Genomic DNA, 27,376 nt, shown 5'->3' on the forward strand with positions numbered 1-27,376 from the left:
AACATGGCAAAATTCAGGCCGGTGAATTTGGTGGGCTCAGTCTTAAGTCCAACATAATTAGAGTATTTTGAACATTCTTTGAAGCACCAAAGATGTGTCTTGTATATGAATCAAAATGAATCGGTTTAAATTATTGATTACAAGTAAAACAAGGAATATTGTTCACAGCCATTCAGCATTATATTGAGAAAATTCACGGTTCTTGTGAATTAGAATGTTCACCATAACCCTTTTTTTCCCTCTGTTCATCATGCAAAAACAGAAAATCAAGTTGAATGAGTTTCCAAATGGCATGTTTTGTCGTGTCAACCAACGTTCTTTGTGTGTAAAAATGCTATTCAACCATTATTGGGGAGGGAGTGGGTTGGAAATTGGTCATGGAGTCGGCTGATAATGATGAAAGCACCTGCGCAAATCTTATGATTATGAATCTATTAATCTCATCAGATAGTTTCAAGAAGAATCTTGTGTTCAAGAGCAGCAGGCCAATTAGACTTAGGCAACATGACCAGAAGGGTGAGTGCTGCTGTTAAGCATTAGTGCACTTCCCCAAGGATACCAGGAATCCAGCTTGTATTTCTGGAGGCAAGTGAATAAGGCAAGATGGAGGTTGTGGCAGGGCCTTTGGTTCACAAGTGGTATTCCCCCAGTTCTCCCACAACCCATTCACTGCATTGGCATCATGCTAGCTTGCATAGTCTCCATTACAGCTGCATGCTATGCAAGGCATTGGTCTTTGGTTCTTGACATAAGATCTATCACGTATTCCATTGTCCCTTTGAATGATGTCTGAGGATGAACCAAATTATGAGCAGCCCTCTTGTTGTGTTTGGTTCTTGGATGACCTTCTGACCGCATGTTCATGCCATCTCAGAAACTACATATTTCCATCTCTGTAAAATTGCCAGCTTCTGCCTCTGCCTTAGCTCAATTGCTGATGAAAAATGCATTCACATTCTGGTAAGCTCTAAACCTGCCCAGCTGAATGCAACCATGACCACCTTCACACCACTTTCTGTAAACTTGATCTGTCATCCAAACCTTCTCTATTTCTGTCATTAGTCGTGACCAAGTTTGTTCACCCATTACCCTTGTTCATGCTGGCCTATATTAGCTGCTGCTTAAGCAAAGTCTCAATATTAGTATGTCAACTTCCTTTTGTATCCTTATATGGCCTCTTCCATCCTTATTTATGTAACGTTCAATAACACCTCCATGATTCTGGCCTCTTCGGCAATTTTAAATGCATTACCAGTAGTGGCCATTTCTTCAGCTGTTGAGTATTTAAAATGTAGAATGTGCTTCCTAAACCCTACTGTCTTTCAATAATAAGTCCCAAAAATCATATAGCATCTATAATACAGGAACATTTACATGGATATTATATAACATTATTATCAACCGATATTTGACACCCAACCACATAAGCATTAATGCAGATCACTAAAAACTTGGTGAAAATCATGGATTATAAGGATTGTCTTAAATTGAAGAACATAGATTCTAAATTTTGGCAACTAGAACCCTGACTATTGGTTCTGCTGATATTGGTGGGCTGAAAGCACAATGAATATTAGGTCTTAAACCTTATTTACATTATGTCACCAAGCAGCTCCTCAGAAAAAATGGATTAGAATTACATGCCACTTTATCATCAGCAGTCTCCCTTAGTTAGATCATGGTGAGAAGAGGAAGGTGGAATAGTGATGGTGCAATCAAGCAATGGACTTTGAATTGTTTTGAAATCATCCAGGTGAAATGGCAGGCTTTTTTTTAATAAATAAATGTAATTAATTTTTTTGTAGTCTCCAATATGTCTTCAAAAACTGACTAGTAAAACTTATTTGTAGCTATGGATACCCTGAAAGTAACAAGTTATGGCATTGACAATATTAGGCCAGTTCAATTGTGGGAAAGTGTCTTGAAATAGACATTTGGCCTTTATATATAAAGGACAGAATTGATGGAGGCTTCTCAGTAACTAATAATATGATGGGCAATAAACTTCTAGTGGAGGATGTGAGCACACATCACCTGACATACTGAATACTCAGGCATTCACTTACTGTATAAAATTGATATATGTGTCAGCAAATTTTCAAATCAATGTTCTTCTATTCCTTAATTCTAAAATAAAGAGGTCAACTGTAATGTCATTGTTTTTGTGGTGGTGGTTTTTTGGAACTGTCACCATGGAGAAATGTCTAATTTCTCTTGTGAAGGGAATGTTATATTACATTTAATCAGTTCCTGAGATGCTCAGTTTTCATGCTTAGTGATCTTCTGTTACTGTGTGTTGTTTGACTTGCTAAAGCTCAGCAAACCTGTTACTGTAATTGGGTTCTAATATTTGCATTGTCAACACACTCCTCTATTAACCAAGCATTTATATTGGATCACAAAGGTGTTGAAATTAGTGTCCTGTCCTTCGGAAGAAAATGCTCAAAAATACTACAGGAACAATACTTAAAAGTTGCAATTACATTTTTAACAACTGTACAAAAACATTTCTTTATGTTACTCACCATATAACCAAATGTATTATTCTGTGTTCCATGTAGTGGTGTTCCTGGGTTTTCACATGTGGTATGTGAAGATTCTAATTGAAAGCAAATAATATATCATGTTCCTATTTCATTTTTCAATGTCAAACTTTTATCTGCAAATGGACACATTTTATGAATTTAGCCCTTTCCTCGTGCACCACGTATTCCTTTCCTAAAGGCAGTGACTCATTACAGGATATAATTATTTATGTCATGGAAATATCCTACAATTGAGATTCTGAACTTAATGAAAGGCCTGGCATTGGGGCACAGCTAAGTTGGATCTCAGATCCTCTTGATTTTAATGTCGAAATAAGCTATTTGATGCAGAAATCTTCAGATATTTTGTTCACTTGGAGGACAAATCACTCCACAGACATGTTTACCATTGGCAAGCTAGAAATTGGAGCAAACATGGGCCTTTGACTTCACTGCTATTTCATGTGTGAGCTAACGCTACTGCCTTTTCGGTGGCTACTTGCTTTGCCAACAGTAGTTCAACAATCAGTAATAGCAAAAGGAGCAAATGATTAGACAGGACTGTGGAAGGCAAGTATTCCCATTCCTTATGACTCCCCAGGAATTTAAACATTTTTGAAAGCATCTTAACCCTTGTTGGCAGTCATTAGGAGCCAAATTCTGAGTAGACAGAGTGTGAGCTCTGTGTATCATAAATACATTTTCCAGACAGAATCTTCCCAGCAAGTGTTAAAGTCCCAGTGAACGCATATGTCAATTAAAATAAAAGTATCACTTAACAACTTCAACAATGGTTTGAAATTCTACTCTAATTACATATCTTTAAAATTGCATCACAGATTACACACAAGACAAAAAATGAATTCAGCATAAATCTGACTTATATGTGTATTTTGAAAGATTTAAGCAAAGCTGAAGTGTCATTTATGTTACAAAATATGACATGGTTTTCTCTCCGTACCTATGCAGCGAGGTTGTGAACCACTCCATGATCCATCAGCTTGACAAATCCTGGTGCTTGAACCCACCAGGATCAAAGGGGGGTTGCAGCTAAATGAGACCTCTGATTGGTAGATGAAGCTTTTTCCCTCTCTTTTTCCTTGTGCTGGAATGCCAGGGTCTCCACAAAACTTTGCTGTGAAAAACACAAGGAGTAAAAGATGATTCATTCATTGAAGTTGACTTTTTTTGCAAGTAAATACCAACATGGTCATGCTAAAAGATGAGAGACTTAACAAACAATCCAGGTCTTTCTCAATATATAATTTCAGTTACATCACACTGTACACTTTTGCTATAAATTCTGTGTCTTACAATCTTATTCTCCTCAACCACCTGATGAAGTGCTCCGAAAGCTAGTGCTTCCAAATAAACCTGCTGGACATTAACCTGGTGTTGTGTAATCTTTAATTTTGGAAATTTATATGCTTCTATTTGAATTTTTGCATCCGTTTGGAGTTCAAATAGAACCCAAGTCTGCCATCTAATCATATTTGCTAAAATCTATTTGAATTAATCAACATGAATGTCGTATATGTGTGGAATTCTCTACCCAGGGTGGGGAGGTAAATAGATTTTTGAAATATTGGGGAGTTGAGGCCTATAATAAGCTGGCATGATGGAGGCCAAGTGCAGATCAGCAATGTTCTTGTTGAATGGAGGGACAGGCCAGAGCAGCCAAATACTCCTATTTCTCATGTTGTTATTTTCATATAACAGCAGTTTATTCAAGTCACATTAATTAGAATCAACAAACCTAATGCAAAATATTTTTAGGATTCTGTATTAATGTCAGTGCTATGAAATTAGCTTGAAGGATTAAAAGAGCTAGCAAGATTTCTTACTATATCTTTTATCAAATGCATCTAAGTAATGACCAAGCCTACCCCTTGGCATCCCTCACATCAAATTCTCCATACACTATTCCCAGAAAAAACTAGCCACACAGCAGATATCCACAGAAAGACAATCAGCTTTTGTACCCTTACCAATTTTAATAAGTCATTGTGTATCTCTGCGAGCACTGTCAGTCAACAGTTGCCCTGCATAGTTCCTGACATTTGCCCCAGACGTGGCGACAGGGGAAAATTGGTGATCTGTTTTGCAGGCAGGGATTTGGAGCTCCTGCTGGATGTGGTGATGTAGACTTGGGTTGACTTTGTTACTCAGAATCAGCAGTGGAAGCCACAACACTAGACTACCCAGGCTGGTCCAAGGTTGCCACCCAGGTTGGTGCTATCTCAGCCTCATGGAAGAATGCTTTGCAATGTAAGATGAAAGCCAATGTCTTTCTCCATTCTGCCAGTGCAAGTGCCACCATCTTCTTTCTGATACCTCACCCTCACTTTATGTCTGTTACTGTACCCGCCTCCCAACAAGGCTCATGCTCTACCATTCTTGCTATTGTCTACAACTAAATGCTACTTTAATGTGATCACTTTTTCTTAGGGGATCTTTGTTCTGAGATAATGTGTTAAACTTGCTACATTACATATTATGGGGAGGCAGTGGTATAGTGGTAATGTCCCTGGACTAACAATCCATAAACTCAAGCTAATTCTCTGGTGACGTGTGTTTGAACCCCAAAATAGCAGATGGTGGAATTCAAACATAATAAAAACCTGGAAGTAGAAGATTACTCATGATGACCGTGCAAACACTGTCAATATTGAGGTCCCATGAAGAAATAATAAATCATGATCAAATCCATAACGTATTGTTCCAGGAAACAGATTTCCTTTTCTTTGCAGAAACTGTTTTCAATACAGTCTATGATTTCTTCCTTATGGCTACTTCTGTCAATTTGACTTTTCTAATCAATATGAAGATTAAAGTCACTCATGATTAATGTGTTGCCTATTTGACATGCTATCAATACCTCTGGACTTGTCCTCAGTTCTACAATACAGATGCTGTTAGAGGGGCTACAGATTATTCGAACTAGTGTCTTCTTCAACTTTCCATTTTTTACCACTATCCAATGAATTTTACATCATCCAATCCAAGATCATTTCTGGCTATTGTACTCATTCCATTTCATACTAACAAAGCTTCCCCACCACCCTCTCCCTCAGTTGCATCCTCCTTCCCACTGTGCCATACTTTTGAACATGGTGAAATCATCTGAAAAACCTTCCTATTTCTGCCTTATGACAAGTGATGAGAGGGTCCCAACTTTGAAAAAAATCCATCCTGGTTCTCCTTGAGTAAACCATACATTTCCAAATGAAAACTCACTTAACCCATATGGATTTCTAGCAACTTCCTCACTAGCCACATTCGGTTGCTTGGCCTGTGCTTTCCTGGTTTATTCCTCCCCTTTTCTTCTAATATTAGCAATCGTCAAATCATCCAGCACTACCTCTGCATATTGAGGATTGAATGATTGTGACCAATGCATCTGCTATTTCTACCTGCGCTTCATTCAGCAACGGACATGCGTTCCTTCTCGAATAGGTGACCTATCAACTTTCAGTAATGATCACCTTTTCCCTCAAATTTCTCCATCTATCCATAGCTTCACACACTTCTTTGTGAAGACAGATACAAACTACTCATGTAATTCTTTTGTCATTTCTTCTGCCTTTACATGAAAATTTCAACCTGGGCCCAAACTTTTTGAGATACTCAAATAATTTCATTTTACCTGGCTATAATAGTTTTTTTTTTAATTCAGGTGTCTTGTGCTCTTGATTTTACAGCATTTCTCCATTTTCTTCTTTTCACCCCTATTAGTCAATAAATTTCTAGAGAATGTTTATAGGTCATTTTTTTCCATTTTATCTATCACTTTAAATTTGCCCATCAATGGATTTGGAATTTTTCAGCAATTTATTTATCTGCATGCACATGATAAAATTTATTTTTGAAATCTTCAGCTGAAGGGTTGTTAAATAATCTCCCTGGATTCACTTGTTTTAGATGTCCTGTAATTTCAGTGAATTTCCTACTCTGTTGCTGGGTGGAGCAGCCTTTATTTCCAATTCATAGTTGCTCTTGAGAAGGTAGTGCTGAGCTGCTTTCTCAAACTAAGTTATAGACCAAGCTCATGAATGTGGGAATTTAGAAAGATGCAAAATGGGCAAATGTTTTGCTTTGTTCTACAAACAATTCAAATTACAAACAATAAATAAATAAAGGAACAGGAATAACCTACCATTACGACTGGGTAAAATGCTTGATGTTTCAAAGTAAATACAAGATTCAAAGTGAAGACTAATGAACCTAAAGGATCCATTTGATATGACCATCAAAACTAATGTCATTTGCAAAATATCATGTAAGAACTATAAAAAACACTACATTGGACAAACTAGCAGGAAACCTGCCACCAGAATACATGAACACCAACTAGCCATCAAAAGACGCAACCCACTATCACTAGTTTCCATACATTTAGGCAAAGAAGGGCACCACTTTGACTGGAACAGCACACACATCCTAGGACAGGCAAAACAAAGACATGCATGGGAATTCTTACAGGCATGGCATTCTAACCAGAACTCCATCAATAAACACATCTACCTTCCCTTGGGGAAAAACAAACTGGAAATGACATCACCCACCTTAAGAAACCACAACCTATGAATAGAGAGACGGCACCAGCACTTCACCAGAGACTCTCATTGATGATATTACCTAATCATGGTGAAAAAATGTCTGAAAACAAACCTTCCAGCTCAGGAGGCTAACTTACATGCTTATCATTAACCTGAGCTACAAATCTTCTCAAAGATTGCTGAATACAAGTTTGCATAGTCTTGTTTTCCTTTGACATTTCATTAACTATAAATGTTAGAATAAAATATATGACCAACAACTACACAAGCAAATTATTATGTACGAAATTCATCATCCTCACTGATTATCTATTGTCTACTTACGCAAACACTGAGGGACTTCTCCCATCCATGTTCCATTTCCCACACAGCTTAGAATTGCAGGAAATGACAATTCATATCCCGGAGAACAGCTGTAGCTAATGCTCGATCCCCAATCAAAGTTTGTTCCTTCCATTTTCCCGTTCGAAATCTGTGGTGGTGCTAAACACACCACAGCTGCGGCAAAAATGAATTGCATCAAACACAAGCTCTTCACATCTGCTAATGTACTGAAAATCTGTTAATGGACCTGAATATCTTTATGTAAACATATTATTTGGAAATGCATTTCTTAAGCACTCAATTGTATCAACATATCAACATGTCACAGCATATTCTTGAATTTTCTGCCTGCCCAAAGGCATACCTGACCCATGGTACCATGACCTGCAGCACAGGGAGAACAGGAATCAAATCCCAAACTGTTGGCACTAATGTGATTGACCCACAAAGAGTGTGAGATGCTGCAGCAATATATGCTTTACATACATGTTGCAGCCTGGAGCTAGTGGTTGTGATGTTAAAGGCTACAATTCCTTTCCATCATTGACTGATTTGGAATCACTCCCACTCTTACCACCTGCCACTAGCATATATTAGAAGGATTTCAAGTTCATACTCAACTGCTTGAATGTGTTATGCACTCACATTCCTTGACTTTCAAATCTCAAAGTGGAACTTCAAGCAGGAGCTCGATGGCCCATTGGCAGGGATGTTTCCCAATGTGCCACAAGACCTCTTCACTGGTGCCTAACATTGAATAAAATACAAGAAGACCTCCTTTGAATATCTGGTGTCTCAAGTATTTTAATTTCCTTGACTAAAAGGTCCCTCAAAAAGATATTATTAATGAAGTTGAATCATTATCAGTACACAAAAAGTGCCTAAATGATGTTATTTACAAAAAGTTGTGAAGATTTAGACACATAATTTCACGGGACTGAATTTTCAAACTTGGGCCAAAAGCCAGAAATGAGAATTAGTTATGGTATGTTTTAGGCGCACCCTATGCAATCTACAAAGCTTCAGCCAGCAAAAGGCCAGATCATGGGCTCACTGTCCATTCCTCGACAGCAGATAAGCTCCCTTTGCTGGACTCTCTCCAGCACTCAGGAATTGTGATTGGCTGAGACAGGACGTGCCAGTTTGAATACAGAAACCGTGAGGGAAAAGGCTGGGTAAATTGGTTAATTTCTAAAAGGTTACAGCTGCCTGGTCATGATCCCCTGGTCATTGGCTTCTGTGGCTGGGGTTTGAGTCCCTTGTTTGAGCTTCTGTGACTCCACTTTCACCATCAGCCAACCACATTGATCCAAACATAATTCAGGTCAATACTGCATTGCTGATTTGAAGATAAATCATTGCAGGAATGGCACCGTAATAGGCTCTATAATTAGCATTAGTTGGCCTTATCTGACTCCGAACTTGAACACTTACCACTGAAACTGGTACATGGACAGAACGGTGATGTCACAAACCCCGGCATGATAATTTGTAAGCCTACATACACCCCCAATCCCAAGCTGACCCACGGTTAGCACTTTTAATTGTTTCATCTTTGAAAGCAATTGAATTTGGCAGCATGTTATCAAATCGTTTTTCAAAACAGTGCATTTTGATCAATCATTAAGAATTGATGCATTTGGCACAATATTCTTACCTTTACACAGTGGTGTTGAGCCACTCCAACTGCCATTGCCGTAGCAGGTACGGACCCTGGAGTTCTCAGAGCCCATTGTGTAACCTGGCTGGCACATTTGCGTCACATTTTGTCCGACTGTGAAATCATCCCCTAATCTTATCCCATTCGCTGGTACCCCAGGTTCTCCACAAGTGATGACTATGAAAGACCAGACTTGACATTATAGTGTGAAAGGAAGAGAATTGAAACACAGAAACAAATGCAAATAGCTTTGTTTAGAACTCCATTTCTCATGACAGAAGAGATTGATGCATGAAATAACATATAATGCTCACAGAGATAGCAAAACTAAACTGGGGGAGTTTTTTTGAGATTTTTAAAAGCTTTGTATCATCTACCATGTCTACCTCCTGTTTCTGAGATAATTTTAGTTCCAATTTGCTAAATTGGCCTGGATGCCATGGTATCTAGTTTGCCATGCAACACTTTGTCAAAAGTCTTACTGAAGTCAATGTAGATTACATCAATTTCACCGCTCCCACCTTCACACCTAGTCACCACCTCAAAACCCAATTAAACCTGTAAGACATGATAAATCCTAACAAGACTCTGTTGACTATCTTCAATTAATCCTTGCCTCTCCAAGTGGATATCAATTCTGTCCCTCAGAAAATTTTCCAAATGTTTCCCTCCCCTGATGTTAGTCTCCTTGGCCGATGGCTCCATGATTTATTCCTATAGCCTTCTTGAATAATAGTACCAGATTAGCTATCCTCCAGTCTTCTGTTCCCTTTCTAGTGTCCACAGGATACTTGAAAATTAATGCCAGCACCCCGTAGTCTTCTTCCTTATCTCCAACAGTAGCCTGGGATACATATCATCTGGGCCTGATAATTTATCCAGTTATATGAATGCTAAAGTAACCTCCTTCTCAATTATAATTTAATCAAGTGTATGTATTATGGTTAAAGGCCAAACCAAACAGAGAATAGATAGTTTAACATTAAAATCATCTGTTAATAAATGTGAATAAATAGTCATATACCTAAATACTATTATTGGAGTCAGTGACATTTTAAAATGACTTAATCACATAAAATTTACATTTATGCCTGAAATTTGAACTGTCACAGACTGAAAGCAACTTTACAATGGACAAAACTATTCCCTATTGCTAAAAAATGATAATTCCAGCAGTCATTGACTTACTTGTACAATTCGGTGCACTGCCTGACCATGTTCCATTTACTGTGCATTGTCTTGTAGCTGAGCCAGAGAGTAAGTATCCTTCCAGACACGAATATGTTATAGAGTTGGAATACAATGTGCCATCAATGCGATAAACCTTTCCATTAGCCGGCGTCCCAGGATTGTCACATTTGACAGCTATATAAACATTGGTTGAAAGAATACAGGTAAAGTTATAACTTGGAGATCTGTTCTTCCAAAGTGAATTTATTAACATTAATGTAATTAATAATAAATAAGTTTTGGCCAATAGTTAGTGAATGCATTGAATATAATTTCAGTGTCAGTTTTGACCGTACTCTGGCAAAGTTTCTTCATGAATATGCTGGAAATATTCCATAGGCAATATTAAATTAAACAGTGTAGGTCGTTAGTAAAAGTGAAACAAATGTTATCCATGATTATCTAGCTGCTGAACAGTCTACATTGACTAACTGAATAAAGTTACCACACAAAATCTAGGATGTTGATCTTCAGTTCTGATCTACATTCAGGATATTGTATGAATACTCAGCCTGTTTCTTCATTTGCAATATTTATGTATTAGATTACACTTGGAGACAGCTCTTTTTAATCAAAATTCAGAATATTTTAAAGCCTTAATAAAACATTGAAGCAAAAGTATAAATCTCTTATTTCTCAAAATATAAAAGATCACAAAGTAAAATTCCAAAGGAAATTTTTAAAATGTTCATTGTGTAAATTGTGCATTTGACATTCCCACATATAGAGTTGTCGAAATATACAGCATGGAAGCATACCCTTTAGACCAGATATTCTAGATAAATCTAATTCCATTTGCCAGTATTTGATCCATATCCCTGTAAACCCTTTCTATTCTTAGACCCATCCAGTTTCCTTTTAAATGTTGTAATTTTACCAGCCTTCACCACTTCCATTGGCAGCTCATTCCATACATGCACTACTCTCAGCAGAAAAAAAAATGCCCCTTATGTTTCTTTTAAATCTTTCTCCTCTTACCTTAAACCTTTGCCTTATAGGTTTGGATTACCCTACCCTGGGGAAAAGACCTTGTCTATTCACCCTATTTATGCCCCTCATGATTTTAGAAACCTCTATAAGGTCATGCTTCAGCCTCTGATGCTCAAAGGAAAATAGCTTCAGTCTATTCAGTTTCTCCCGAAAGCTTAAATTCTGCTACCCTGACAACATTCTTGTAAATCTTTACTGTATCTTTTCAAGTTTCACAAAAGCCTTCAATAGCAGGGAGACCAGACTTGCATGCAGTAATCCAATAGTGGCCGAACCAATGCCCTATACAGCCGTAATATGACCTCCCAACGCCGATACTCAGTGCACTGACGAATAAAGGCAAGCATACCAAATGCCTTCTTCACTATCCTGTCTACCTGTGACACCACTTTCAAGGAACTATGAACCTGCACTATGACTAAATAAATGACTAAAGTAAAGAAGTTTCATGAAAAATTCAACAACACTTATTTTGAATTTGTGCTTTTAAATCTTTCACACATAATTACTGACTACCATTTTAATCTCCCTTTCAAGGAGCACTTCTGAATGCATCTGCCATTGTAATTTGCAAGTCATATTAGCTTTGTCCATTACAGTCAGAAAGTGTCCCACAGTTAACTGCTGAATATCCGCGAAGTCATAATCAACTATTTTTATTAACATCATCCCAAACTTTGTTAAGTTATTTCTTTTGCTCAGATAAGTGGATACATAGAAACAATCAAATCACTTATTACTACATTGTAAAATTTTAATCAATGTAGAAATTTGTATCTATTGTAATGTTTGAAGTATATCGATGCTCATTATTTTAGACATAAACTATTTCAAAAGCTAATTGTCTGATTGAAATGAATCATCTCAATTCTGTAACCATTTATCACCTTCACTGCTTGGGTGAACAGTCGCCTCAGTCATCCAACTTGACTGAGAATAATTAGAAGTTGATCGCAGGTAGATAGGATAGTGAAGAAGGCGTTTGGTATGCTTTCTTTTATTGGTCAGAGTATTGAGTACAGGAATTGGGAGGTCATGTTGCAGCTGTACAGGACATTGGTTAGGCCACTGTTGGAATATTGTGTGCAATTCTGGTCTCCTTCCTATCAGAAAGATGTTGTGAAACTTGAAAGGATTCAGAAAAGATTTACAAGGATGTTGCCAGGATTGAAGGATTTGAGCTATAGGGAGAGGCTGAACAGGCTGGGGCTGTTTTCCCTGGACCATCTGAGGCTGAGGGGTGACCTTATAGAGGTTTACAAATTATGAGGGGCATGGATAGGGTAAATAGGCAAAGTCTTTTCCCTGGGGTCGGGGAGTCCAGATCTAGAGGGCGCATAGGTTTAGGGTGAGAGGGAAAAGATATAAAAGGGACCTAAGGGACAACTTTTCACGCAGAGGGTGGTACATATATGGAATGAGCTGCTAGAGGATGTGGTGGAGGCTGGTACAATTGCAACATTTAAGAGGCATTTGGATGGGTATATGAATAGGAAGGGTTTGGAGGGATATGGGCCGGGTGCTGGCAGGTGGGACTGGATTGGGTTGGGATATCTGGTCGGCATGGATGGGTTGGACCGAAGGGTCTGTTTCTATATGGTACATCTCTATGCCTCTATGATTCTCTAAAACGTAAATGTGATTTTGGATGGAACTATGGTTAGAATGGTAGAGGAATTATGCCACAGAATATTTTAGAAGATTTATCAGACAAAGCAAGCAAAGAAGTGACAATAGAGATTCAGGAAGGCATTGCATCAAATTAAATATTTGCATGTTAGCTGCTAAAGCTGAATCATTGTAGACTGAAGTCAAGACAGTAAAAGTGAAACAGATCTGTTGTGGGCTCTTGCTTTCAATGTAATACTTATACCTGATAAGTCAATACTTATGTCCATAGAATCATAGAACCTCTACATTTTGGAAAGAGACCATTCAGCTCATCGAGTCATCCAAAGAGTCCTTCACTCAGACCCAGCTCCCTACCCTAGCCCTTTAACCCTGGAATTACCATGGCTAATTCACCTTGCCTCCACATTCCTTTCACTACGGACAATTCAGAATGCCCAACTCACCTAACTCGCACATCTTTGGAATGTGGGTGGAAACCGGAGGACCTGGTGGAAATTCACACGGTGAGGACGTGCAAACTCCTCACAGTCACCCAAGGATGGAATCGAACCATGTATTCTTGGCACTGTGTAGTAGCAGTGTTAACCATATATGTTATATCCCATAAGTTAAGAGCTAGATGTGAATAACATAGTACTAAAATACTCAACAAAGTCATTATAACTCCTGATATATATACATATTTTACCATCACAGACACTTCAGAATCTGGACAAAAAGTATGTTGGTTAGTTATAAAACAGTAGTGTCATGCTTCCAGTTGCACCAGCTAACATGGAGACTGAGGTTTTTTTATACACTTGATTCACATGCCATGATAAAATGTTGATACCAGCAGAGCGATATTACACAAAAAATATGTTTAAGTTTTTACAAACTTCAAGTCAGCAGGAGAGGTATTAAGAAACAACTCCTTGAAGATGAAGAAGGTATGACAAGATTTTAAAAAAACCTTGAAGGATTTCAATTGCATGGTTATTAATTGAGAAAACACAGTAAAAAAAGAACCAAAGTTTTTAAAGATGGCAAAGTTTGGTTCCCTCACTTAGTTCACCGAGATACCAGCGCAATGAGTTGCTATACTGGATCAAACCTTAATAGTGATCTATTATAGATGTAAAAACAGAAAGAGAATAGGTTATCAGAACGTGATGTAGTTAAGAAAACAAACAGAGAAGTTGACTGAGATTGATTTTGTTAGTCACAGAGGTATTGTAGATGGTGGCCATTCTTTGTTCAAGAAAGTCATTGCAGGGAACTACGAGATCAGAAGACGGAAATTTATTTAACATTGACGAGTATAAAAAGTTCAGAAGAGACAAAAGAATCAATGACAAAGTCATATCTATCAGGGGCACCTTGCAGATAAATTAGGCCTGTTGATGGATCGACAAGTTCAAACATTAATTATTCTAGTGAAATATGTCAGATCAGAAAAAAATGAAACAAAATGAGAAACAAAATGAGTGTACAACACTTAAGTGAAGAACAAGAGGATGGCCAGAGTGAGGGTAGGGCTGATCAGGAATAGAGGAGGGAACTTGTGCCTAGAGTTGGAGGTGGTAGGGGAGGACCTTAATGAATATTTTGTTTCAGTATTCGCTACGGAGAGGGACATTGTTGTTTGTGAGGGCAGCGTGAACCAGGCTGATATGCTCAAACAGGCTGATGCTAAGAAAGAAGATGGGCTGGAAATTTTGAAAAACATGAGGATAGCTAAGTCCCCTGGGCCAGATGGGATATACCCAAGGTTACTATGGGAAATGAGGGAAGTGATTTCTGTGCCTTTGACAATGATCTTTGCGTCCTCACTGTCCACTGGTGTAGTATTAGATTATTGGAGGTCGAAAATTACATTCCCTTTTTCAAGAAAGGGTAGTAGGGATAACCCTGGGAATTATAGACCAGTCAGTCTTATGTCAGTTCCTGATGAAGGGCTTTTGCCCTAAACGTCGATTTTGCTGCTCCTCGGATGCTGCCTGAACTGCTGTGCTTTTCCAGCACCACTAATCCAAAGTCTTATGTCAGTAGTGGGTAAATTATTGGAGAGGATATATCATTATTTGGAAAAGCATAGTGTTATTAGAGATAACATGTCTTTGAGAGGGACAGGTCATACCTCACAAGTCTTATTGAATTATTTGAGGATGTGTCAAGACACATTGATGTATGTAGAGCATTGAATGTGGTTGATATGGATTTTACCAAGGCGTTTGATAAGGTTCACCATTCAGAAAGTAAGGAGGCATGGGATACAGGAAAATTTGGTTGTCTGGATACAGAATTGACTGGCCCATAGAAGATAGAGGGTGGTAGTAGATGAAATGTCAGCATGGAGCTCGGTGAACAGTGGTGTTCTGCAGGGTTCTGTTCTCGGACCTTTGCTCATTGTGATTTTTATAAATGACTTGGATGAGGAAGGGTGGGTTAGTAAGTTTTCCGATGACATGAAAGTTGGTGGAGTTGTGGATCGTGTGGACGGCTGTTGTAGGTTGCAATGGGTCATTGACAGGATGCAGAGCTGGGACGAGAGGGGTCACATGGAGTCCAACCTGGAAAAGTGTAAAGTGATTCTTTTTGAAAGATTGAATTTGAATGCAGATTATAGGGTTAAAGGCAGGATTCTTGGCAGTGTGGAGTAACAGAACGATCTTGGGTCCACGTCCATAGTTCTCTGAAAGTTGCCACCCAAGTTGATAGGTTTGTTAAGATGGCGTATGGTGTATTGGCTTTCATTAGTAGGGGAATTGAGTTTAATAGCTGCAAAGTTATACTGTAGCTCTTTAAAGCCTTGGTTAGACCACATTTGGAATATTGTGTTCAGTTTTGGTCGCCTCATGAAAGGAAGGATGTGGAAGCTTTGGAGAGGGTGCAGAGGAGATTTATCAGGATGCTGCCTGGACTGGAGGGCATATCTTATGAAGAAAGGTTGAAGGTGCTTGGGCTTTTCTTACTGGAGCGAAGAAGGATGAGAGGTGACTTGTTAGAGGTGTACAGGGTGATGAGAGGGATAGATACAGTAGATAGCCAGAGACATTTTTTCAGGGCTGAAATGGCTATCATGAGGGGGTATAATTTTAAGGTGATTGGAGGAAGGTTTAGGGGCAATGTCAGAGGTAGGTTCTTTACACAGAGAGTGGTGGGTGCGTGCATTGCCTGCGGTGATAGTAGAGTTTGATCCAATAGGGACACTTAAGCGATTCTTGGATAGACATATGGATGATTGTAAAATGGAGGGTAAGTAGTTAAGTTTGATCTTTGAGTAGAATAAAAGGTTGGTACAACATTGAGGGCTGAAGGGCCTGTATTGTGCTGTACTGTTCTATGATCTATAAACTGCTAGAAAAACACATCAGTTTTGGCAGCATCTGTCGTGAGGAAGCCGAACTAACATGTCAGGTCCCATCTTCAGAATAGTCACTGCACCTGAAATGTTAACTTTGCTTTCTTTCCACAGATGCTGCCAGACCTGTTGAGTTTTTTCCTAGCAATTTCTGATTTTATTTTTGATTTACAGCATCTGCAGATCTTTTTTTTGTTAAGAGCAAAAAGAAGCTTACATTAAGACACGCATACCACAGATCATCAAATCATTAAAAGGAGATTTGTTAATAAGGAGATTTAATCTGAAAAGAATGCACAAGAAAAGTTAGATACATGGGAAATTTTAACCAGCCATAAATAAACTGAGAAAATCTAAATGTTAACATTGAAGGTTGGTAATTGCAATACATCACCATTACATGTTTCAAAAGGGTCAGATAAAGCAGTGCTCAAATCAGACCTGGTGCTCATCACATGCTTAGATAGGAGACAAGAAATTGAAATTTGCAGCATACTCCCAGGAGCACTGTAACCACAGAATGATCAAGTTCGGCTTGATTTAGGAATCAGTTGTATTAAGTAGCAAGAGGTCAGCAGGCGTCTAAGGGATGTGGTGGATGTGTTAACATCCATGCCTAAATTTCCAATTTCCACTTCTAATGGGCAAAACATCAGTGGAGCATGAATTTGTAAAGGATACCAGTGAATGCTGTGATGAAAAGCGAATCATGGACAAATAATTAAATAATGTAAAAACTCTACAAATTTATCAAAGAAGTGAAATACATTGGGCAAAACAATGTTAGATAGACTAAACAATAAATTAGGACATAATATATTGGGTTGATTTTTCAGCAGACATATCAAGAAAAATATTTAAGAAGATTTATATTTCTCGCCATCATTCATCCCGTCTAACATATTGTGCATTTCTCGCATTTTCTGTCTGATTTTCAGATTTCCAGAATTTGCAGCTTTTTCGTCTCACTAAACCGCAAATAAAAGGGTTCTCAAGCAAAGATTAAGATCCAATTAACATGTGCTATGTTAATCATGCAACAACGATTTAATTTGAACAATCTAATAATGTCATAAAATCTTTAGCAATTCAGTTCATAGAACTTTAGATCAGTGTGCAGTAAAGATTCTATCAGTCAGGTTGCTCATGCACTCACAGATCAATGACTCCAGTGACTTGTACTGTGTGATTGTGCAAAAATCATAAAAAAAAGCATTCCTCTAATTTTTAGTTGGCAGAAAGCAGATAATGATTATTCAGGATTTTGTTGTAAATACAGACAATGAAATGTGCTCACCTAGCAAATTCTAACAGTTTTAAACTGTATCTTAAATGCTAGTATTCAGCTCAAGTTCAATATGATCAGTAATTTTTTTAATTCTTATGATAAGACGAACTCAAAGCCCTCAAAAAGCACTTTCCTCATCTACCGGGTGGATACCATAATGCTAACAATGGTCCCATCTTCAGGGACAATTCACCAGCAGCTTTCAGGAATTCAACTGAAATGAGTCCAACAGTCCAACCATGGAGGCAGCTTGGGTTTGCTAATTAGAAAGAGTTTGTACTTTGTGCCCCCTGACACCAAAACCAACCCCTATCCCAACATGCGAGATGCTAAGAATCGACACACCCAAATCTTTATTTATCTGTCGGTCAGCTCACATACTTGCCATCTAAATTCTTTAATCTTTAAATGTTTGTGCATTACTCACAGCTGCTAAATTCATGAAATACATTACATTCAAAACAATATTTATTCTTTGTGAGTAAGCGCAGCAACAATGCTGTGAAACAAAGAATATTTTATGCCAGATAGACAAGTACAATAACACAGTTTTAACAGTTGAAGTGATTTTCACAGTGTGGAAGACGATAGTTTGGTACCATAATGTGCTTCCAGAACTGTGAGATATGTGAATTGACATTACAATCCCAGTCTACAAGCCATTCAAATTGCATTTCACAGCTTGTTATGCACGTGGAAAGAGATACGAGATCCATTTACTGGATGTTTCAAGCGAAGGTCACATATTTAGCGCGAGCAAATAGGAATGGTGGCAGAAGAAAACCAGCTGCTTCGTCATGCCTATACTATAGTCAGAATGCTGGAACATTATGCACAGACACCCTGAACCTGCATGTTAGTTCTGGGAGAGGCAAAATGGCTCATCTCATAATGAACAAGAAAATGCAAAATTCCTCTTTGGTTGTTGGGTGTTCAAAAGCAATCCAAATAATAGAAACTTCAATATACGTGCTTAATAGAAATTATTTTATTAGATCTTGAGTACATTGAACAAACTCTTATCATGTTGCCACACAATACATACTGGAAAGGGGTATTTAATATTAGAATGGTCTGAGATCAATTCATTCAGTTGCAGTTTTACTTCATCTAATTGGAGAAGACTGTAGGAATGGGGACCTTTCCCAAATTATGAAAGTTAGTTCCAAACAAATTATAATTAATTATGCAAAAGTGAGGACTGTAGATGCTGGAGATCAGAGTCAAGATTAGAGTGGTGCTGGAAAAGAACAGCAGCATCCAAGGAGCAGGAGAATCGATGTTTCGGGCAAAAGCCCTTCATCATTATGTCCTTTCTGAGGGTTTGATGAAACTTGCTTTACTTGATGGATAGCTTAAAATTGATGGAGCATTATTGGGTAGAAAATATGGAGTGTGTGGAACTCTCTGCCAGATTCATGGATCTGTATTCCTCCCAATAAAACTGTACACCATAATTATATCGAGCATTACATGCTTAATTATCCAGAAGACTTTTGGTGCAATGATTAGTGCTTAGTTTCACTGAAGTATATCTCAAGGATGACAGCATTTTAAAGTAAAGAATTTTAATTTAGAAGTGCCACCAATAATTCTTATTAGCACGGGAATCTCATGTGATATTTATTCAGTTTATAAGGATTTTTAATAGTTTATGCATGCATAGTGGAAGGCAATTTGTTTGAATCTATTTGAAAATAGATTGTTTTGACCCAGTTTCTTGTTACACAGACTCTTTGGATTGGTCGTTTATGGTGTCAGATGATGTGATGAAACTATCCATACTGGTTAAATTTGCAGTATTAATTTCGAGATTGGGAGAGTTGGTCTGATTGTGTTTAAACCAAAGATAAAGCTGAGAATAGGTGATTCAAATAAAATGTTGGATGAAGCTCTAGTAGCTATTCACTGGAATCTTTTATCTCTGTTCCTGCATTGTGATAGCTTCCTCCACAACCATTAAATAGGTTTTCCTCTTTGTATCACATTACAACAAATCTAGAGAGTCCCTCATGGTTATATTGCATCTTTCAATGCTATCTAAGAAGTCTCTGTTTTAAGAAGTTGATTGCTTGCAAAAGAAAGTTGTGTGCTCAGACTTCTAAAAGATACAACAAGCTGAATTTTAAGCAATATCCTTTGTTCCTTAGCAGCCAACCAGACACCCAACTTATTACAAGAGAAAAGCTTTTAAAAATGCCAGGAAATCAGGCAGACATGAGATCGTTTAACTTATGCTATCATGTACAAAGCGCATATGCATATAGGCGAAATTAGGGCATTCCAGTTAAATTTTTCACCAGTGTCTTTGTTTGGAGCATCCTGTTGTTGGGGAATGGGTGAGTGTGAACAAAATCTACAGTTTTTTCATCCTGCCTTGCAACCTTCAGAGATAAGTGATGAATTAATTTGGCTTGGAAAAGTGGGCATCCATCACTGGCATGATATGCCAATTTTTAAAAAAAGTTTATCAATTCTTACAGCTTGGAGTGATCCTAACACACATAAATTTGGGACCAAAGTTACTTTCAAAGTCATAAGTAATATAATGTGTGACCTGGCTTCAGGCTTGGAGTTAGTTGCTTCCACAAGTGACTGGGATCTGAAGCCTCCCATTGAAGCAGAAGTGGCGGGAATATTACTTCTTACTTCTTGCGAGTTAAGATGTCATGCCTTCTCTTCTTGAAACTTACTCTTCTTTGCTTCATAGCTGTGCCTTCTCCCCTCCTGCTTCATGTTCTGTCACATCCACCAATCCAGCCACAATAAAGATGAAACAGCACAAGAACATTGCCGGCAGTTTGTGCAAAATCCCCTGAGCAGAAGTTGTCTTTCATCTCCAAATACTTATTTGTCATGAAGTTTGCAACCACCAAAACAGCCAGTCAACCTGAATTACAAACACTAACCAGATAATGAGCTAAATGGAACTGTTAGTGCTGCCCATGGCTAAAGCAGCATGAAATAACTGAAAGTGGTTCTCAGTTGATACAACATGGCTGACGATGTTTAGCTGAAACAGCGACTTGCACAGTCTGCTGTTTCAAGCCAATCTATAAGCTAGAGTAATTAGATGCTTTTATAGTGGGAGTAAATGCAAGGTAACTAGACAAAGATAACAGGCCCCTGTGAAATGTATGCAAAAGGCTCTGTTACACAGAAACAGTCGTAGATGTTTGTTTGGAGTACTATAATGGACCTACGTACAGCACCATAATATGTGACATAGCAAAACATAGCCTGTATAGCCATGTAATGTATTCTATAACAAAGTAATATAACAAAGTGTAGCACCCTATCAAATATTAAAATAGAGTTTTAAATTTTGAGCCATTATGGGATATAACAGTATTGCTATGAAAGTTCATTCTAAGGCAAATTGAAGAGACCCCTCTTATCAACAAGGGAGTGCTGTCTGGAATGTGCTTGAATAAGAGGTATTGTAAAGGCCAATGATAATTGATTAGGGGGACTGGTAAACACCATGAGTTGGCATTAAAACTGTCCATACACTGTTCACATAGGCACTAACCTGATTGGATGTGTATTACAGAATCCTTACTGTGTGAAAAGAAACCATTTGGCCCATCGAGTCTACATCGATCTTCTGAAAAGCATCCCACCCCAACCCAGACCCCTATCCTATCCCTGTAATCTTGCATTTACCATGGCTAATTTACCTAGGCAAGCATTGCGAGACACTGAGGACAATTTAGCATGGCCAATCTACCAATAGATAGCCAATTAAAAATACGGTTGGTTTTTAACAGCCAAAGTTGGGCTAAAAGCAAATGTATATGTTTCCCATTGTTCAATGGAGTAGTTTCTTCTGACCAATGTAAAACAATAAGTGCATTGATGCTAAAAGTGGACCTGGGTGTCAAGTGATTAATTTAGTGACTCCTGTCCAACAAAACAGAAGATCCCTTTAGATGTGTGCAGCATCCCTTGGGCCTGACATCATTTAAAATTTGTGAGTATGATTTGCAATGGGTGGATCGAATGATCATAAAGTCACATTTGACAAGTGTGTTCACACAGCCATTAAAATCCATATTTGCTTATTCATTCAGCCATTCAGATGCAGACCAAGATAACAAGAATGTGACCGACCTGTGCTGGTGATGTTGGGTACACTTTCCAGTGTATGTCAAGGAAGAAATTTGCCAAGTGCTAATATTATTATTATTAATCTTGCAAAATTAGTCACTATGGGTTAAAATTCTACTTTTCGACTTATTTTCCCTTGGGGATAAAATTTCAAGGGATCATGAAACAGGCAGTAATGGATCATCCATTGAATTATAACTTCAGGCCAACTTATTCATTTTCAACCTTGTCTACTGAAGGAAATCAAGTGGTAAAGCAAGTTGCTAGAATTTTGTCAGTAAGCAAGAAATTAAGTAACGGCTCACTAATGTCAGGAAGCATGAGCCAGGAATCTATTGTGACCCTGGGATCTCACTCAGAGAATCAATGTCAGAATCACCACTCAGAACAGATGAAAACATGACCATTTTAAAAATGAATATTAATGATACAAATATGGATAGCACCTGTCTATATGTGATTGGTAACGAAAGATGTTTTTTACTAAAGTAATTGAGGCTGTTAATTCATTACACATTCAAAGGTTGCTACAGTAATGCTGAGAGCAAATATTGAAAATTGCGCTTAGCTTCTGACTTCTGCTCCATCAGGCAACATATCATCTTGATATTGTTCTGTAGAAAATGCACAAAATGAAATGTGATGCATGCAGCAGAAGTGAAAGTGCTTGCAATGAAAACTCTGGCATAATTCAACTGGTTCGAAAAAAACCATTCAAAGTACAATCAATACTCTGCCTAATTGCAGTTCAAATTTAAGCAGAGCGCAAATTTAGTAGGAGAAGTGCTATTTAGTGTTATATTTAATTAGGTATTAGTAATGGGTCAGAGGTAAAATTCTAGCTGCAACGGCAAAACATTATAGGTTCAAAATTCACCATGGAGACTTGAGTACATGTCAAGGTGAACACTATGATGCAGTTGAATGGCAATGCTGCACAGTTAAGGTAAGAACACAACAAATAACACCATTTGATACGTTTGTTGCTGATCTTCAGCTTCAAGTCCATTTTCTTGTCTGTTTGCCATTTCCTTTGATTCTCTGAGATACTAGAAGTCTGATTATTTTTGCCTTAATTACATTCCGAAGCACCCATAATACTCAAAGGCAAAAAATGTTAAAGATTCAAAATCCTCTTAGTCAACATATTTCTCCGCACCTTAATGCTAAACGATCAGCCTTTTAATTCTTAGTCTAGATGGTGAAACATCTCATTGTCTACCCGATCAAGCTCCTTCAGAACCTTACACATTTCACTATGATTGCCTTTCATTCTTATTTCCAAAAAAAGACCCACTTTAGTCAGTCTGCTATTAAAGAATAAAAGCTTTTCATTCTCGAGACCAAAATAAAAGTCTTTCTGCACTGTCCAATGCAAGTATGTACTTCCTTCCATTAATATTCCAGGTATGGTCTCAGAACATCTCAGCTGAATGGAAGTAATGTTTCTTTGCTCTTATGTTCCAATTCCCTTGCAAGAAAAGCCAACATGTAAATTTCCTTCCTAATTGCTTGCAGTACTTGCATGAAGAAGGCTATCTCAGAGTATAATGGGACCTTATTCACATGGGCCAATAGGCCAGGGAGGGCAAATGGAGTTTAATTTAGATAAATGTGAGGTGTTGCATTTTTGTAAGGCAAACCAGGGCAAGACCTATACATGTAATGGTAGGGTCCTGGGGAGTGTTGCTGAACAAACAGACCTAGAGGTGCAGATGCATAGTTCCTTGAAAGAGGAGTCATAGGTGGACCAGGTGGTGAAGAATGTAGTTGGCATGCTTGCCTTTTTTGGTCCATGCTTGAATGTAGGGGTTGGGACATCATGTTTTGGCTGTGCAGGACATTGGTGACGGCACTCTCAGAATATTGCATTCAACTCTGGTCTCCATGCTGTAGGAAAGATATTTTCAAACCTGAAAGGGTTGAGAAAATATTTACAAGGATGTTGCAGGAATTGAAGAGTTTGAGCTTTGATGAGGGATTGAATAGGCTGGGCCTTTCTTCCCTAAAGCAGTGGAGGCTGATGGGTGACCTTATAGAGTTTTATAAAATCATGAGGGGCATGGATAGGGTGAATGGCCAAGATCTTTTTCCCATGGTAGAAGAGTCTAAAACTAAGCGACATAGGTTTAAAGTGAGAGGGAAAAGATTTAAAAGAGACCTCAAGGGCAACATTTTCATGCAGAGAGTAGTGCATGTATGGAATGAGCTGCCAGAAGAGGTAGTGCAGGCAGGTATGATTATACCATTTAAAAGGCATTTGGATGGGTACATGAATAGGAAGGGTTTTGAGGGATATGGGCCAAATGCTAGCAAATGGAACTAGATCAGTTTAGGATATCTGGTCAGTGTTGACGAGTTAGACTAAAGAGTCTGTTTCTGTGCTGTATGACTCTATGTTAATCCACTTCCCACCTGTCTTTTGGAAAGTCCAGATTGTGAAAATCTGAACTTTTGCATTTCGTTCTTCATTTCTGACAGAATGAGCTTGAAAACCTTTATTTACAAGCATTCCAAGGTAACAAAGTTACAGATTTAACCTACCCTTACACTCTGGCTGCCTCCCTGACCAGGTGCCATTGGGAAGGCAAATCCTCTCAGCAGAGCCATGTAGAATATATCCCATCAGACAAAAAAAACGCACAGTGCTCTTAATCCAGAATTCATTCTTTTCTCTCACACCATGTGCTGGAGAACCAGGGTCACCACACATTCCAACTGTATCTCCTGCAATAGAATGCAAAAGTAGGATTGTGACTTTGTTAGCTTCTTTTAACAAAAAAAGGTGAATTAAATGATAAGTGACATGAAAACATTATAAAGAGGATGGGAAAAAGAAGCACCACTGTAACTTTACATTCATTGTTCATTACAATGCAGCAGCAAATTGAATATTTCACATGTAGAAATGTACGCACATTGCTTCATACTTAATTCTCACTCATTTAACCCAAAAATATAACAACGGTTTCCCTCTCTGAGCTGAAATAGGTTTTTTTTTTGCTGGTGTTCTGTTTCATTTACACCACAAAAACACTGAACACTTGAGTGAACAAGAAGTATGACTGGGGCACTTTGTACCAATAGTGAAGCTGATCATTATTGAATAATGTCAAACAGTGCAAGCATGCAAAGCCTATCCACATCAGTGTGTTGTCTTACTTGCTTAAAGCAAAATAGACAAATAAATTTCTGCATTTCCATTCTGAACCCAGCCAAAAGTTACAGCTTTATGTTTGTAGACTGTGTGGTCTAAATCTCCTGGTCAGCAATGGAACCCCATTTTTATGACTCTGTGCTATCAACATAACATTCAGCCACTCCAGATTTCATCCATCTGCATGTTAATAACTTGGAAACTAATACCTTATTACCCAGTTACCTCGCCCAGTTACCATTCTATTGCTTTGTCCATTTATCTCAACCATTCCTATCCGTTGCCTCATCCCTTATCTGTTTACCTTATTCATCACACTTATGGGTGCATGTTCACCCCATACCTGTGTATACCCAAATTAGCAAAATGAGACATTTTGGGACATAAAAGGTTTTGTTTATCAGAGCCTGACAGCTAGTGTCATATAAAGAGAATGTGGTTTCCTCAGAGATTGTCTCTGTTGCTCCCTTTGTGGATTCCAGTGAAAGTGACTCTGAACAGGTTTGAGTAAAAAAGTATTTATCTTACTCTACTTTTTTTCTTTAGCTGATCGCAATGAACTCACTTCACAGGAATCCAGTTAATCTCTCCCATCCTCTAACCTACCAGAGGCTTAAACTTTTGTTTGTCTTTCCCCCTACCTGCTTTCACTTGCTCAAAGTTTATTCAGTTAAAAATCACACAGCATCTGGTTTCAGTCCAACAGGTTTATTTGGAAGCACTAGCTTTCAAAGCGCTGCTGGACTATACCTGTTGGACTGTAACCTAGTGTTGTGTGATTTTTAACTTTGTGCAGCCCAGTCCAACACCGGCATCTCCAAATCAAAACTTATTGCATTTCTGTTTCTCTTCAGTTTTGAAGAGGTCCTCGAACTGAATATTTAACTGTTATTTTCCTACTGATGCCAGAGCTGTTGACTATTTCTGACATTTTGTTTACGTTTCACACTTCCTGCAGTCACTGTATTGGATAAAACATATTGTAAGTAGCAACATTTTAACTCCATATCAATAATTTTAATATAGAAAAGTCACATGCATTATTAGAAGTTGTATTTGGCAGTTATGGGGTAATTTCATAGTCTTATAATTTCAGCAGAGATTTGTATTTGTGGGGAGATCATTTTGAAGATGGTGCTACAACATTGTCAGTTGTTTTGGTTTCACCTGTAGCCCTGTCAGTTTGGATTTCTCCCTATTACATCCCAATCACACAGAATCCACTAGCAGCATATATTGTGTCAAACAATTATAGAAAAGAATTAATTTCCTCATAATAAAAAAAATCATCTAAATGTAAAAAAGTAAAATAATAGATCATGGGCGGGCACGGTGGCACAGTGGTTAGCACTGCTGCCTCACAGCCCCAGAGACCCGGGTTCAATTCCCGTCTCAGGCGACTGACTGTGTGGAGTTTGCACATTCTCCCCGTGTCTGCGTGGGTTTCCTCCGGGTGCTTCGGTTTCCGCCCACAGTCCAAAGATGTGCAGGTCAGGTGAATTGGCCATGTTAAATTGCCCATAGTGTTAGGTAAGGTGTAAATGTAGGGGTATGGGTGGGTTGCGCTTCGGCGGGTCGGTGTGGACTTGTTGGGCCGAAGGGCCTGTTTCCACATTGTAAGTAATCTAATCTAATCTAATCTAATAACTTTTGTCTGTTGTAAATAAAGCTCAAGACTATGTAAAGTTGTAAGAAATAAATTGCTGTTTAGTATCAGAATTGCATCCACCATATATTAACATGAGTGTTACAAAATTATTTCCATTACTTTAACTTCACTTCTGCTTCTGTGTTTATCAAGTAATACATTTTTGGAAGATTGACCTTTGGGGTAGATATTCCTCAACTTACACTGTCAATAAACAGATTGACTGGCCGTTCATCAGTGAGATTTAACTGTGCGCATAAATGGCAATTCTACAGGTTATATAAAACCAACACTTCAGAGCATTAGGTGAAACATGATTCACTTTGGACAGCCTGAGACCCCTATATTAATTCAAGATTGTTTTTTGGAAAAGCAACGAAGAAACAAATTTGGGACAATGTGGAAAGTGGAGACACACAGGAAGAGAGAAAGATGTTTAAATTGATCAACAGACCATGCCAGGAAGAAATAGACTATAGGCATCTACGAATAAATTAATAGGTAATGCTAAAGGTTACACAAGAAAAGGACAAAATGACAAAGGAGAACTGAAAGAACTGAGGATGCTGTAAATCAAATACAAAACAGAAGTTGCTGCAAAAGCTCAGCAAGTCTGGCAGCATTTGTGAAAAGAAATCAGACTTAACATTTCAGGTTACCAGATTTGAAATGTTAACTTTGATTTCTCTTCACAGATGATGCCAGACCTGCTGCAAATTACGAAGGCTCTGTTTGCAAATGCATGCAGCACTCAACACAACACAGATGAACTGATATCACAACTTTAAAATATGTGTATGATGTTGACAGCCGCCACAGGTTCATAGTTGCAGGAAGGCATTGATCAGGACCTGAATATCAAAGGATCCATTACATTTAGGGAGAAAGGAAGCTAGAAAAATGGAGGGTT

The 27,376-nt window shown here is 38.2% G+C and overlaps 1 protein-coding gene across 3 annotated transcripts in view; it reads right to left on the reverse strand.

Moving 5' to 3' along the window:
* Window positions 1–27,376, reverse strand: part of csmd3b (CUB and Sushi multiple domains 3b) — a 1,935,846-nt gene that overhangs the window by 36,690 nt on the left and 1,871,780 nt on the right. For all 3 annotated transcript variants that reach the window (XM_087986040.1, XM_087986041.1, XM_087986039.1), the window contains 6 exons: window positions 24,206–24,388; window positions 10,257–10,433; window positions 9,066–9,245; window positions 7,409–7,582; window positions 3,487–3,660; window positions 2,526–2,599 (listed from right to left, as the gene is read on the reverse strand). In XM_087986040.1, the coding sequence (XP_087842166.1) occupies window positions 2,526–2,599; window positions 3,487–3,660; window positions 7,409–7,582; window positions 9,066–9,245; window positions 10,257–10,433; window positions 24,206–24,388 (962 nt within the window). The remainder of the gene's footprint in view (window positions 1–2,525; window positions 2,600–3,486; window positions 3,661–7,408; window positions 7,583–9,065; window positions 9,246–10,256; window positions 10,434–24,205; window positions 24,389–27,376) is intronic.

The sequence above is a fragment of the Chiloscyllium plagiosum genome, unplaced genomic scaffold, assembly GCF_037043375.1.
Source record: "Chiloscyllium plagiosum isolate Xiang-an unplaced genomic scaffold, Cpla_swu_hap1 HiC_scaffold_4, whole genome shotgun sequence".
NCBI lineage: Eukaryota > Metazoa > Chordata > Chondrichthyes > Orectolobiformes > Hemiscylliidae > Chiloscyllium > Chiloscyllium plagiosum.